This window comes from Larus michahellis, chromosome 21 (genome assembly GCF_964199755.1).
Source record: "Larus michahellis chromosome 21, bLarMic1.1, whole genome shotgun sequence".
Taxonomy (NCBI): domain Eukaryota; kingdom Metazoa; phylum Chordata; class Aves; order Charadriiformes; family Laridae; genus Larus; species Larus michahellis.
Genome location: NC_133916.1, coordinates 3,732,467 through 3,746,899, shown reverse-complemented (window position 1 = coordinate 3,746,899; position 14,433 = coordinate 3,732,467). Strand labels below are relative to the sequence as shown.

The window sequence follows — 14,433 nt, the reverse complement described above, 5'->3', positions numbered from 1 at the left end:
AAACCTCAACCCAACCCTTCAACTTCTTGTGTTTCTGGTTGTCACGGAAGTTACCCCAGGACAGAGTTTGGCCCAGCAGCCTCATTGCATGACCTTCAGAGTGGAGAACAGGGGAGTTGTGTTCGAGAACTGGAGAAAAGCTGTGATTCCTTCGCAGAAGGGAGGTTGGCGGTGCCGATGCTCAGCAGGAACAGATGCCTCTTCTTTGTGGAGCGAAATCCACAACCCTTCTCCCTTCCTCCCTAGCAAGACAACCCTTGGGAGCATCCTGGAAGGTGCTTGGATACCACGGAGAAGGCAGCAGGAGAAGACAGCCCTCTGTCTCAGAGCCTATATCCCCACGGACCAGCACCTATTTGTTCCTGTCACCCTGCCCACAGTGACAATGATGAGGCTGATGGCGTTTTTTTCTGCTTTTTGCAGCCCCTTTGTCATCGCCACAGCTCCGGGCAGCAGCAGAGGCTGCCGGGGCGAGCACAGGCCAGCTGATGCTGCAGATGGGCTGTGATGCTCAGAGATGCTCGGCTGTGAAAAGCCAGTTTCCCAGCCCACGGTGCAGCTCTTGAATATCTTGGCTCTAAATATCCTGAGCGGGATGTGGGAAGATGGGACAGCGAGGAGGGGACAGCCTCCACCTTCCCTGCTAGCCCAGAAGCTGCCTTAGGACTGCTGGCAGTGACTCAGATATCAAATGGGAAGAGCAGGCGTGCTGTGCCGTCTGCTTCTCCTCTTCTAGTATCAACGCAGGACTGCTATAAGCAGAGGGGTAGAAACAGATCTGCACCATCTTCACAAGGTGCCTGAACAGGGGACCGTGCTGCACCCCAAAAAGCACGGGCAGCAGCTGAACCCTTCCACCCCTGACTGAGGGGCTGCTGAAAAAAGCCCACCATCCCACCCCCTCTGCTTATCCCATGGCATTTGGACGACAGTCCTGCATATGTCACCAGGGGAAGTGTCAAATCTTACTTGGGAGCCGACTGCGCCAATTTAACACCCTGTCACTCACAGCCGCGGCACAGGTGTGACCCAAGAACACCGCTTCTCATCCTCCCGATCGTATGTCATGTCCTCAGCCTGACGAGCTTCTTATTAGGTTAGAAAGTCAGTGCTGATTTCATTCTTTTCTCTCTTCCTGCTCCTCCTTTCCCTGCCTCTTTCCCCCAACTTTTCATCTGCTCATCCTGCCACAAAACTCTTGTTCAGCTTCTGGAGCAGAAAGTTCTTCCTACCTGCTTGCAGACATGGACTTTGGTGCTGCTGGCTGCCAAAGCAGCCTTCCAGGGCACTGGGGATACAGGTCTGTCCTGCAACTGGGAGACCATTTTGCTTCTTAACAAGAGATATAGCCCTGACAGTGGGAGTTGTGCCTAGGAGGACGGTTGGGGTCCATCCATCTTCTCCTTCCAGCAGAAGAATATCTGCTGCTTTCCCACTACTCAAGCCCCTGCGTCTGGAGGGAATTTACTTCCGAAGGCTGAAGGGCCCCTTGTACTTTGGACTGCACGGTTGTTGCTGCAGAGCAAGACGGTTGCTGTCACAACCAACTGTACATCCCTGAACTCATCTATAGCTGGGTCAACTGGGAAGAGCCGTTGGCAGAACCGACGGCCACGGTAAAAGCAAACCTTTGCTGTTACAGCTTGCTTGGGTCAAAATGTAAGAGCAAAGGGAGACATCCCTGCAGAGTCACATTGGTGGATCTCCTTATGGAAGTCTCTGCAGCATCAGCCCCACCATCACTGTGGTGGGAAATGGTCCAGGAAGCAAATCCAAGAGGCTCATGTTCGCTTTCTTTCTTGCTGTCACTGGGAAACTTTCCTTCCTAGATAGCACAGGGGAGCTGTCAGCCTGGAAAACCACTTGAGTGAAAGAGCTGGGCAAAAGGATATGCTGGAGACACAACTCGGACCTGCCATGGAGCTTATGTAGGGCTTTTAGGAGCTGTTTGCCCCTCAAGGGGAAATTCTCCTTGTTTTCCCGTGGCAGGGCAAAATTAAACTTGGGGTAAAGGTTTGGGTCTTTCGGAAGTAGCAAGCCAACATGCCCCCTTTGAAGCAAACAGTCTTGTCTCTGGTCTTGCTGGACGCCCGCGTAAATGTGGTGCAGCTCCTCCAGTGATTTCCATGCCAGATCTTCCCTGGGTATCACGCCACTGCAGACTGATTTGCACTGGCTGAGCTCCTATAGCCCAGCAATGCGTGCAGCTGATTTCACTTTCAGCCTAATGGAATGTATTATTTTCTATCTTCCTCCCGCTCAGACTCATTTATAGTGATTTCATAGCTCAGCCTGCCTCAGCAATAATCCCTGCAAACTTTGAGTTACACTGAGCTGATCAGTCCCTGGACTAGGAGTGTGCCTTTGAATCAAATGTTAAAGCTGGAATCCACTCCATGCTGGATGTTGCATTATACATTGGGAGATTTCTTTTCTCCTAAGGGATGGCTTGCAGCAGAGAACGTACCAAGGAGTGTTGTTCTAGCACAAACACAGCTATTTAAATGAACCACAGTGAGAACAGAATTTGTGTTAGGTTGGGAGGATAAAATTGGATTGAAATTGGATATATTCACATACATACCATTGATCTCATCCGTCCTTACTTTACATATGTTGGATTTCCTGCTGCCAATATAGAGGAGCAGCTCTAAAATAAGCCAAAGGTATGTAAATGGAGAGCAATATGTTCAAGTGGAATTGCGATTTCACCTCTAGGTTTGTTTCAGAGGCAGAAATAAGGCCGGAGCTCTGTGTTGTTTCACACACACTGTGCCTGTTCGCATCATAGCCATGGGGTGAGGTGTTCCTCACCATGTTATTTAGATTTATATCGCCTGGGTGAGTAAGAGGTTGGGTAAGAGCACAGGTAGGAACTGCAAATCAGGGCTCCTGCTCTCTCCCAGCAGCGTGGGAGAGGGTGCCCTCCCGCGTCCAGAGCAGGGATCCTGGTGGGGATGCCCGAGTCCCCCATCCAACACTCATCATCCTACTCCTGTGTCACCAGTTTGGCCAGGAGATCCGGTAAATACTTGCCTCGGTTTCCCTCATTGCCAAAAGGGAGGGCTAAAACTTATTAGTCCACAAAGATTAATTACTCAGGCTTTGCAACATGCTTTGCACTTCTCAAAGGACGGTGATGTTCTCTAGAACTGGAAACCCTCCCTCTCTTCTTTCCCACACTTGCTGCTTGCCATCTGGCTGAGAGGCATGCAGAAAAGAAGGCACAAATCCTCCATTTAATTATGCTGCGTACTTTATTATCTCACCTCGGATTTTGTTAATCTCTTTTACAGATTTCGTTTACATAAGTGGAATCTTTTAGCTTCAGCAGGCGACATCGCTTTCTCTTCTGATTCTGCAGATATCAGTCAGCTAAAAAGAAAAGAGAGGAAAGAACAAGTGTCCTTAAATTTGTCATTCAGTCTTTCCTAGGCTTTATATATTGTTTCATCCTCCTCAGCTGCCCAACTAAAAAGCTGGAAGGCAAACTGTAATCAGCACAGCCAAAGCAGAATGACGACTCCCACAGGGATAGAGGGGACCCTCTTTTTTGGGACATTTAAGCCCAGATAAGACAAAAGTCCAAAGATAACATCAGCGAGACCCATTCCACCACCCCTCAAGTCTGCAGGCGGGAATAGCTGCATCACATACTGCCTCTGGGTATTTTCTTTTGCAATTCCCGTACACTAAAATCAAAGCCCAGGGCTGGATTTGTTAGCACTCAACACCATGAATTGCAGCTAATTCTAGCTGTAATTAAGTGTTAGTGGTAAGCCCCTGTGCAGGGAGCGAGGTGTTCAGGCCTGACTGTGGGTGCTGAGCTGCCTCGCAGGTGTAGCTTGCATTATAAGCTCCGTTGGAAATTGCAGCCTGAAGACAGAGGACTTTTCGGGAGGAGGAGTGGGGAAGTGGGAAGCCGCACCAAGTGGAGCTGCTGGGAAGTGTTGCAATGCTGCTAACAGTCAATATCAGCTCTAGGGCACAGACAGCACCCTAAGAGAGTGAATAACCTTCCAGGAAGAAGAGCGTGTGCAAGAGAGCTGGTGGGGTATCTGAGGACTCCGTAAAGTGAGCAAACATGACACAAAAGCCCTTCTGAGGATATAAATATCTTGTGATGATGAGCTGGTGAGAGGAGGGAAAGGCAGAATTCCCAAGGCAGAAATCAACCTCCTGACAGTACCGTCTGGGGTGTCCTGTAACATCTCTGCTAGCAGTTTCTCCAGGACATCTTGGTATTTTTCCAGCTGCCTTGGGGTGAGCCACATCCCAGCTCTGACAGGAACAGCTAGCTGTGGAGGAAGCCAGAAAAGTCAGAAGGAAAAGCTGAGGAGAGCAGAGGGAGACAGGTCAGGGTGCTTTGACCCCACTTTGCTCAGGTCAGTAGAGGGTCTAGGGCTGATTTGAAGGGAAGAGGGTGATCCTTATACAGGGAAAAGCAACATTTTGAAGTCAACGCAATCTTGTGCTGTTCAGAGTGCCGAAGTTTTCATGCATTGGATCATCTATGGGCTGACTCAGAAACACAGATAAAGCTACCTCCTGGCAACAGAGACTGTAAAGAAGAAAATAATTTCTGAACCTTATAATCCTCCACTATCTCACACCTTGACCCTTCAAGCCATCAGCTTTACTGATGCTGGTGAAGCACCCTGCCTTAGTAAAGACTGAGGATGAGACGTCATCCTGCCTCCAGACCGACTGACTTTGAGCCAGCTGTGGCTCAGATGTACCCGAAGTAAATAGAGTTGTTCTGGTCATGGCTGGAGGCACAGGAGGGCTTGCGGTTGCAGCGGGGGACTGTTAGACACTGGGATGTGCCAGTCATTTAATGCTTTGAACTGTGAATCCTTGCTGTTTAAATCCTATTATTGATTGTTGGTGCACCACGTTTGCGAGAGTAAGTTGCACATTAACCTGCGTCTTGGCCAAATTCCAGCCTAGCCAGCCCCGCTGCCTGTCCCGCTCAGTCTCTCCCGCAGTTTGGGGTGGACCTACACGCTCCTTTTGCTGGCGGAGGGAGCAGCTGCACGGACAGGGCAAAGAGTTCCCTGTATTCAAGTGGAAAAGAACAATTTTCAGACTTGGCTAACCAGGTAAGCATGCCTTTGAGGGCTTAGACTGGCACTTAAATCCCTAAAATTGTCAATTTTCTGCTCCGTATACAGACTTTTGGTGGGGGGGGGGGGGAGGTGCGTCTGTATGGGCCCAAGTTTATAAATAAGGTCTTGCCAGTGCATAGGACTGTGAGATTGGAGGTGACACCGGGCAGCTAATCTGGAGCTGGGTGAAAAAGTGACAAGTTAAACCCAGAGCTGCAGCAGAGCTGCAAATTCCTGCCTTGCAGTTGCCTGGTGTTCACTGAATGGCAAAGAAAGACCTCATGTTGTTTCCATCTTCCCTGTACCAAGGCAGAAGCCTGGTGAGGGTGACCAGGCTGCTGAATGTCCAGATAATTTATAGGGTGGAGATAAGACTTTTCTCTGATGCAGCCTTGCTCAGTTGCCTGTCAGGAAGCGGGTGATATTCCTTAATATTGTCTGGTGAGCTCCCTGATAACACCCACTGTCTTCTCACACAGCACCGCCAAACACTCCTTTGTATCCAGGCCCCGTGGGCTGACTCTTGGGCCACTTGTCCCCCTGTGTCTCCTCGTGGCTGCTTAGAGTCGCATGGTTTAACATACCTGGATGGTCTTGACCTTGCTGACATCTCCACCGGATTGCTCAGAGAAGCCTTCCTCTTCCAGCTGCTGCAGCGAGGTCAGGGATTTCTTCTGCCCTCCTTTGTTCCTCTCCTTTTCCTGCAACTTCACAGCAGAGAGAAAATGGGGCAGTGATGCTGGGATGCAGTATTGTCTGGGTACCAAACCCACTCTGCACCATATCAACAGTGTGATGTCCAGCAGCCAGGAGCCTGTGGAGCTGGGCTCAAAGCCAGAGGGACTGGAGGTCTAACCACTGCCTGGAGCCAGTGCAGCATCCTTCCCCAGGGCCACAACTCGCTGGGAAGGGACCCATCAACTGCGGCCAGCATCGCCCTGGGGACTGTAATTGTGACATGCCCCAGAGGCAGCAATGCTGGGTGTAAAGTTGGGTTACAGGATTGCATGTAAAGATCTGTAGTAAACATGACACTTGCAGAGGACTCCTTTGATCTGTGCAAGATAAGATTGTCAGCAGGACGTGGTAGCCAAATATACCGACCTTGCAGAGCTATTCCAGAAGCCTGGTTGTGTTCTGTAGCAGTGGCAGTGAAGTTGAATCAAAGCCTGCACAGCTTCATTGCAAATGGAGAGCTCTGTGCAGACATTATGCATTACCAGCCTTTCAGCCAGGTCTGTAACGTCAGTCCTTTCCCATTTATGGGGCTGAACTTGGCTTCAGGACCCTCCCTTTCTTCCCAGCCCAAAGAGAAAAGCCAAAGTTGCTTTGGGATATGACAGACATGACGGGACGTGTAAAATGCAGTGAAGGCTGTGCTCAGTGTCAAACCGACTGCTTGCTGTGCGCTTGTTTGAATGCACGCTCAGAGGAGGAGAGGCAGCCTTTGGAAGACTGATTTCACCCATGTACATCTAGAAGACCCTCAATCACTAGCAGACACATAGCTACGAGGGTCATGATGTAAGAACAATCAATCTGGGGACCGTGTGTGGGTCCCCATCATCTTCCTCAACGAGGCTAAAGGATGATTGTGCTCCCCACAAAAAGCAATTGCTGTCCAGCAAGCGGATAGGTGTTGGAAACAAGATTTCTCCCCAGTATCAACGGGTTGCGTCGTGCGGGGGAAGCTCACTTCGGCTGTGTTTAAGAAGATGCAGTCTCTGAGGCTGCCTGCCTGACACCTTTCAACAGTATTAGTTTCACATCAAAAGAAAAAACATTCTCCTCTCTGCACATCCCAGAGGTGACAACCATCTGGAGGATGGTTAATTATTTGTTACAACAAAAAGACCCATCAGCATGGTGATGGGAAGCTGCAGCTTCTCTGTAAAAATTACAGCCACTAGCACGGAGGAAAGAAAACCGAGCCCCACCAGCTGCAGATGATAACCCACGCGGGTCTTTTAGTTCTTATGTAAAGGAGTCCAGGCTCTTCCTTTCTAGTCTCACATCTTAAAACTTGTCTCTGCCCTCTCCCATAGCCCTTAACTTTGGGACGAGTGAGGGACTGCCAGTATCTGTTTGAGCAGAAGGGGCAGATGACGGGGACGACAGTGGCACAGCGTGTGGTGGCAGAGCTTGGGGGATTAGGGAAGAATTAACACCTTCCCTGGTTAATTCAGGACTCCAGCCCCTACAGTACGTTTCTTGGGGTTACCTGCATTTTCCTGAAGTCGCTCTGGGTGAAAAAGGGCACGAAGCCTTCGGTCTGCTCAGCCAGCATAGACACCACGTACACCAAGAGCAAACTGGCCACCACCTTCTTTGAAACCATCGTGAGAGTCTGAATGACACAGGAAAGAAGATACCAGGGTGATAGTGGGGAGGGCCATTTGACAAGAAATCCCTTTGGTTTTTGATCAGCTGCAATCCAATTTATCCACCAGCTAACTAGAGGTATATTTACTCTTCCAGTTTCTCCTGAGCTGAGAATAGAAGCGTCTTGACTGACACTTCTCCTCTCAAACCTTTTTCTGTAAACAGATTTGTTCTTGAGCAATGTCTCCAGGGACTTCAAGCCCAGCCCTTCAGTACTGTTAAAGACTCGCTCTGTTCTGCAAGCTTTAGCCCTCCAGCTGTAGTGGTTTAAGACCCGCACACATCCAGAGCAAAACGCTCCCATCAATCCCGCTGACAGCAAGGGAGACAGAGTGATGCTGTAAGAGAGAAAAGCCTTAAGACAGATGTTTTGTTAAATTTTGTTTTCATATTCCTCACTCCTGAAAACCTGCATTGATGGACTGAATCTTTTAATAAACCTCATTGGGTCCAGGAGAGCTGGGAAGGGCATTTGCCTGCCCGGCTCCATAAAAGCCTAGTATAAAAGGCTTTAAAAACTACCTTCTGAGGTGATTTAACAGCGACTTCACGTCAGAAGAGGACTTACGTAAACATTAAATGTTCTCTTTAAATATTAAAATATTCTCTCTGGACGAATTTAATGAAGTCTTGTCCCACAGCTTAACTACTCTACCTGATTGGAGCCTGATCCTTAATTAGTTTCAGAAACCTCTCCGTTTGGACGTTATTGAAAGGACATTGTTAGGTCAAATTTGACCCCTAAATTAGATTTCCCATAAATATCAGCTAGTATTGAACTGAAGGCCAGTGGAAGTTAATAAATATTCCCCTCTGCAGCACTTGCCAGTCACATCCCTCCGCTGTGTGCCAGGCCAGGGGAGGGCTGACGGTGGCTATAGCCCCTCTCCTCTGCCTTGGCACTGCTTTAGGGGGGCACCGGTGCCATCTGCCCCCTGCCCACCCATCATCAAAAGCTGCCAACTGTGACCCAGCGAGATGTGTTGTTTGCTGCAGTGATCAAAAGAGGATTTCTCGGGCTCTCCCCTTGTAATACAACATGTTGATATGCATATGTGCTGATAACACGGTGCTATCTCAGTAGCATCAATCTTTCATGCCTTTTCATTTATTCTACCACCACAATAAAATACTGCCATATACAAAGAAATAAACCCAGTCACCTCCTTCATCTCTTATTGACTATCCCTTTGTGAATTGATTCGCTCCCTCTTCCCCTGGAGAAACACCCCCACACATCACTCCGGTCAAAAAAAATATAATTTTTGAATGTGCTGTCCTTATTTTGTAAGCAGGACATGTCTTTCAGACCTGAGATCTCTAGTTCAATGCCTCTCCAGGCAGATACGTACTTTGTTGTTAGTGAATCTGCTTCCCAGCTACAAAGAGAAAGCATAAAGCAGGAGGATCCCAAGTTCAGCATCAGCACAACAAAGTACCACGGTCGCATGGGGCGGCTGCAGCAGTTCCCAGCTCTGCTTATAAATGCGTAAAATGGGGTGAAATGGCAGTTTGGGGGCAGGAGGGGTGAACATCCACCTGGTACTGGCGTGAGCACAGTGACAAGACAGTACGTTTATCTACTGAGCTGTCTTCCAAAAAAAAAATCAGATCGTTACTGTCAATAGGAACTGTCTGTGACTCATTTTCTGTCTGTTCAAAGCAGCTCCCCGAGTGCAGAGGGCACCCAGGGCTCCCTGCGCCTCTGCAGCACACTGCGGTGTCTGCTGGGTGCTCACAACAAGCAGGGAGGCAGGAGCTGGTGGAATCGATGCTCCTACGATGGGGGATGAGCACAAAGCACCTTTCCCCTTGTTTAAGCATCGATTTGTTTCTTCTTTCTTGTCAGAGCTCTCTCGGTTGAAGCCAACACGTGCTGGTAACACCAGCGCCGATCTCAGCACCCATGAGGTGCCCACCCCACAGAGCTTGCAACTGGGAGCAGAGACCAAGCACCTACCTGGGGAGCGCAGTCGCGGGATGCTGGAGGTCAGATCTCTCCTTGCTCCTGATCACGCCTGGATGCTCCCACTGGCTTTCCCACCCTTTATATAGGTGTAGAGGCACCGGTATGCAATCACTTCCCTGCGCGGGTGCCACGCGTCCAGCGGAGCTGACGAACGGCTACCTGGTGTGCGTGGAAACGGGTTTGCCAGAGAGGGAAAGTTGTTATCTGCATTGGATTTTTTGGAGTTTCTCGTTTCCAGGCAGATCCCTTTTCCTCTCTCCCCAGGCTTCTCTCTTTAGGCTGGCAGCCGTTCTCAGTGGGTCCCGCAGCTGGACAGAGCATCTCTGCCTCAGTTTCCCCAGCTATAAAATGGAAAAATTCCTCTCTCCCAGCTTCTCTATTTAGCTCATGAACCCTCCAGGATAAAGCATTTCTGATGAGAGCGTACCAGTGGTAAATTGATGCCTGTGTCTTAATTATATTCCTACTGAAATGTGGACAAATCACAATAATAACCATGGTGCCACAAAATAAGCGTAATGCAGAATGAAGTTTGACCCACAAGCATTCCAAAAAGCATAGATTTAAGGTAATAAATCCCCTGGCGGGATCTAGAGCTAAATATTAAAATAATAAATAAAATTATACATGCTAAATCTCTCACCAAAAAGCTTTATAAACTGAGCAGACAAGTGGGGAGATGTCAAAGCAGTCTGGGGGATTTATCTGTCCATTTTGAGTCTCCATGCGGCCCCTTTTACCGCCATCTCCCAGTCCTGGACATACCGATCCCCCTCAGGGACACAAAACTGTGCGCTGACATCTCTCTCCAGACAAATGAGGTGCGGAGAGAAGAAGCGAATTGCATACGAGCTCATCTTTGGCCCCTCAAGACGGTCAGACTGATGCTGGAGGGGTTGGGATCAGGCCAGAAACGTCCTGGTGCTTCTCCCAGATGGGTGGCTACGCACGAGGAAAGTTGAAAGCAACCAGGCGAGATGAAAGAGGAAAAAATGAGTTGGGGAAGCAATGAAATCCTCCTCCATCAAATGGCTTTATGGGGTGTTGTAGCACAGGTGAGCAGCGGCATTCCCGCCTGGCTGGTTGAAAGCTAAGCACTGGCACTATTTGCTGGAGACAAGGGGAAAAAGAGCTATTACCCAAGCCCGTAAAATGACTTTTCTCACCTAGCTCCATCGCCGCTAGTCAATACGACGTGTACACACTGCACATGTTGGTCCTCACAAGGGACTCGCTGCTGTTACTACGGTCAATAACGCTCAATTTGGGCCCAACCCCTCCTTAAAAAATGTGGCAATCACTAAGATGCTTCCCAGATCCCTGCGCATTTACTGCAGCTTATCGCCGGGCAATGAAGCGGCCCTAGATATAAAACTTCCGGAGAGGTCAACATAGTTTTTCTCCCTGGGACCATGTGTACGTGTGTTGTTGAAAAGGACATTACATGATAGTGGGGTGGTTTTTTTTTTTTCCCCTCCTCCCTTTGCTAAAGAATCTGCACAAAGGCCGTTTGACACCAGTTCCCATTTTAATTGACTTTTCCAGTGTTTTTCGCATGGTTATGATGGATGCAGCTGACGAGTCAGCAGATGGTGTTGGGAAGTGACAAATTAATTACCAAGAAAGGTCACTTTTTCAAAGCACTAAACTTTCCCATGTCTTGTCCCCTTTTACCTCAAAAATGTGGCCGGCTGGCAGGTTTCCCATCCATCTGCGATGCAGCTTTCTGCATTGGGATGGATAACCTTTAAAATAAAAAGGGAAGATTAAAATTAATCACATCTGTATTAGCTGCATGCTGTCTGCCAGGTTCACCTCTTAATTATGCAAGAGTACTCAAAAAGAAAAGGAAACAGAACTGAAAATACGGGACCCGACTCCCAAGATTTCTTCAGTGGAAGCAACAGGCACCTTTTTGCTCCAGGTTTGCTCAGTCCATAAAAGCAGCTTTTGGCACGTCCCCGTTGCCAATGCAAAATGAGAATAAATGAAAATAAAAATCACAGCTGGAAATCTCACTCCCTGGCATTATAATGCAAAAAAATCTGTCCTGCTGCACTCCCCGTAACAATTTGCAATCTGCAGGCCCCCTGAAACTCTCCTTGTTTTATGAAGCAAAATTGCAGCAGAGGTTAGGAGCTTAACAAAAATATGATGTACAAAATGGAGTTGCTTGCAGTTCTGCTCATACCTAAAAGTTAAACATTCGCCATAATTGGGAGTAATTTTAAGAGGAAACTGGCAGTAGCAGTGAAGCCCATTAAGCCGTGTATCAATTGCAATGTCAAGGAATCAAGGGGAAATGAGCTCCCTGTGCCAGGGACACTGAACATTTGTCTCCATGTCCTGTACTTTTCCCTCCAAGTTTCTCTGTGCTCGGGGTATTTTGGCAAGCGGGTTGCATAAAAAACAGGAGATAGAAGCCAATGGGAATCTGAAGTTGAATTTCAGCCCTGAGCTAACGCAGCGGGCGGAGAGAGTGTGAGGGACCGAAATCCCGCACTGCCGCTCCGTCTGGCTCTTGGTCAGGCGATGGGGGGGTCCTCCAGCAAAGCTTCCAATTCGGGGGTGAGCGTCAGAGCCGCGGCACAAGCCCTGACAGCCACCGTGGGCCAAATCACCCACTCTTCCCCCATCTCCAACAACCTCCTTGGATGGGGCTGGCACACATGGGAAGGGAGGACACAACTTTGTGCAAGTCCACAAGGCTCTCACAGCCCCACCAGCCCCACAGCAGCCATCAAACTTGGAAAAAAACGTGTCCCCCAGCCCCAGTTCCCTTTCCTGTTGCTCACGGGAGTATCTGTCTCACCCTGCTCACATTAAATTATTTTTGCTTGGAGTCAGATGGGTCAAAACCACGGCTCATTCTCTGCTGAACCGAACGTCTGCAGCCACATAGCTGAAGCCAGTGTGGTTTTGGAGTTCATTTTAGTTCATTTTAGGCTCCCTGCTTTGGAAGCAGGAGCAGAAATCTCCTTCTCCCAGCCCAGGCTCCATCCTCCAGCTGCTGTCTCTGCATGGACGCGTTACAGATTTAGCAGGCGCTGCTGTCTGTGGCTGCCGAACGCTCCTAATGAATAAAGCACCAGTGGCAAATTTTAATGCGGTTTTCAAAATATTAACACTAGATAAATATTTGAAGAATCACAGGCCTAAAACACATGTTAATTTGCGGCATAAATATTTTAAGGGCGCAGGCTTCCCCCTCCCGTCCCCCATGCTTGCCTGGTACCCACTTCAGCTTCTCCCCACTGCTCGGCAGTGTAATTCACGGGAATTCAGGGCTGCGCAGCCAGGCTGGGCAAGAATCAATAGCAAGGATTTAACTCCTGCTGGCTCCCCAAACCAGTTGACCCTCCTGGCTCCAGCAGCAAATAATGATCTCTTAGATTAACGGGGAATTTGTCTCGTGTTGTTTCTCTCTCCTCCCACTCTGCCGGGTTCCTACAGCCAACCCAGCGACTGGAGGCTCTTCTTGCTGACGGCAGCGAGCTGTGGATGAGGTGCAGGTCGGACACAGGGAAGGAGGTGAAGGTTTGGATGTGCGGCAGAGGGTAGGGAGCATCCCACCGCCCACCTTTTGGAGCCAGCGATCTTGTTTTACCTGTAAATGCAAAGCTCTGGAGCTCTTCAGCACAAACATCTCCAAGAGGCACCCAGATGGAGCAGCATCTTCGCAGCGGACCCAGCTCCAGTAGGATCACACCGATTTACATCCTCAGCATCTCGCTGAGCGCCTCTGGGTCTGCAACGCACCTGCAAGAGCTGCCCATGGGCATTTAGAGCCTGATAAACCAGTGCTGCACCCCGTAATGCCAAAGCCTCTCTGGGAACCAGGCCTGAGGTGACCTGGACACCCCAAAATCGGGGACACCTGGAAGTTCTGCCTGCTGCCTCCGTTTCTCCATGGAAGGACAAAAGAAAGAGGAAAGCACATGTTTCTGGCCACAGCCTGGATGGATTTAACTTCTCTACCAGTGGTGGAGACACGTCCTATCCCCTAACAATCGTCTTTCATTATAATTAAATAAAAAATAAAAATAAAAACATCCCTTTTTCACTTAAAACCAATTGCTGTGCTTATAAAACTTTATAGACTCTCAAACAAGGAAAAAAAAAACAAACCACAAGAGAAACATGTTTCCGTGCTTTTTTTTTTTTTTTTTCTTCATTTTTGGTCACTCCTTTACCATTCTCTCCCCAATCTGGAAGAAGCGAAGAGAGAAAGGAGAGGAGGTGAGAAAACAAGCTGGGATGCAGCTCATCTGTTTCCATTTTGGTTTTCAAATCCAAACCACCGTGTTTTCACTTGAAGGCTCAGGAATATTTTTAGGAACAGTAGAAAAAAAAAAAAAATGCAGTTTCCTTTGCAGTGAGGCTGGCTTTTCCCTCCCGGTGGCTGCTCTCCCTTCACAGGCTGCTGCCCTGGCCCCCCGGGGTGCTGCGGGGCTTGGCTGGTGGTGGCCCAGGGGCCGGCGGTGGGAAACCCTGCCCGCATCTGATAATCCAAGTCCTGGGCTGACGCTCTCCGGCAGGGAAATCACTTAGCATTTCATAAAAGGAGCTCCCTACCCCACTCACAGGGAATATTTATTAGATTTGATGAAAGAGCAATTTAGCCTTTACACACACCAGGCACCCACTGACCTTTTATTTTCTTATTACCTCCTTTTACCCCCCCTACTGTTCCCGCATCAAACAACAATATATCAGGTTAAGCATAGCAAGACGAAACGCTAAGGCACCGAGAAGTGCATTAAATCGCTGCTTTGCGGGGCCGCTCGCACTGTCAAATCAGCGGGAGGATGATGTATGATATTCTCGCTCGCACACGGGATGCAAAACCCAGTCCTGCGGTCACCGTTGCAGGTAAACCCCGTCTGGCTGCAGCGGTTGTTTTTGCTGAGAAGAAAAGGGGAGGTTACAGCAGTCAGGATCCGACCTCCAGCGTTTGCAGTTGTTGTCCATGGA

General features: G+C 49.0%; 1 protein-coding gene across 1 annotated transcript; it reads right to left on the bottom strand.

The window, feature by feature from the left end:
• Positions 1–3,248: 3,248 nt before the first annotated feature.
• On the bottom strand, positions 3,249–9,566 carry MLN (motilin). Its single transcript, XM_074564501.1, has 5 exons — positions 9,451–9,566; positions 7,330–7,455; positions 5,693–5,809; positions 4,190–4,298; positions 3,249–3,375 (listed from the first exon to the last, which is right to left on the bottom strand). The coding sequence occupies exons 2-5, from the start codon at positions 7,444–7,446 to the stop codon at positions 3,368–3,370; spliced, it is 351 nt and encodes a 116-aa protein (XP_074420602.1). The 5' UTR covers positions 7,447–7,455; positions 9,451–9,566; the 3' UTR covers positions 3,249–3,367.
• Positions 9,567–14,433: the final 4,867 nt, after the last annotated feature.

Bases quoted from the DNA above. Each gene is read 5' to 3' on its own strand.
- MLN (XM_074564501.1), bottom strand. From the start codon at position 7,446: ATGGTTTCAAAGAAGGTGGTGGCCAGTTTGCTCTTGGTGTACGTGGTG. The intron at 5,810-7,329 runs GTAACCCCAAGA...GTGAAGTTGCAG, and splicing joins GCGACTTCAGGAAAATGCAG to GAAAAGGAGAGGAACAAAGG. The intron at 4,299-5,692 runs GTATGTTAAACC...CTTCCTCCACAG, and splicing joins GCAAGGTCAAGACCATCCAG to CTAGCTGTTCCTGTCAGAGC.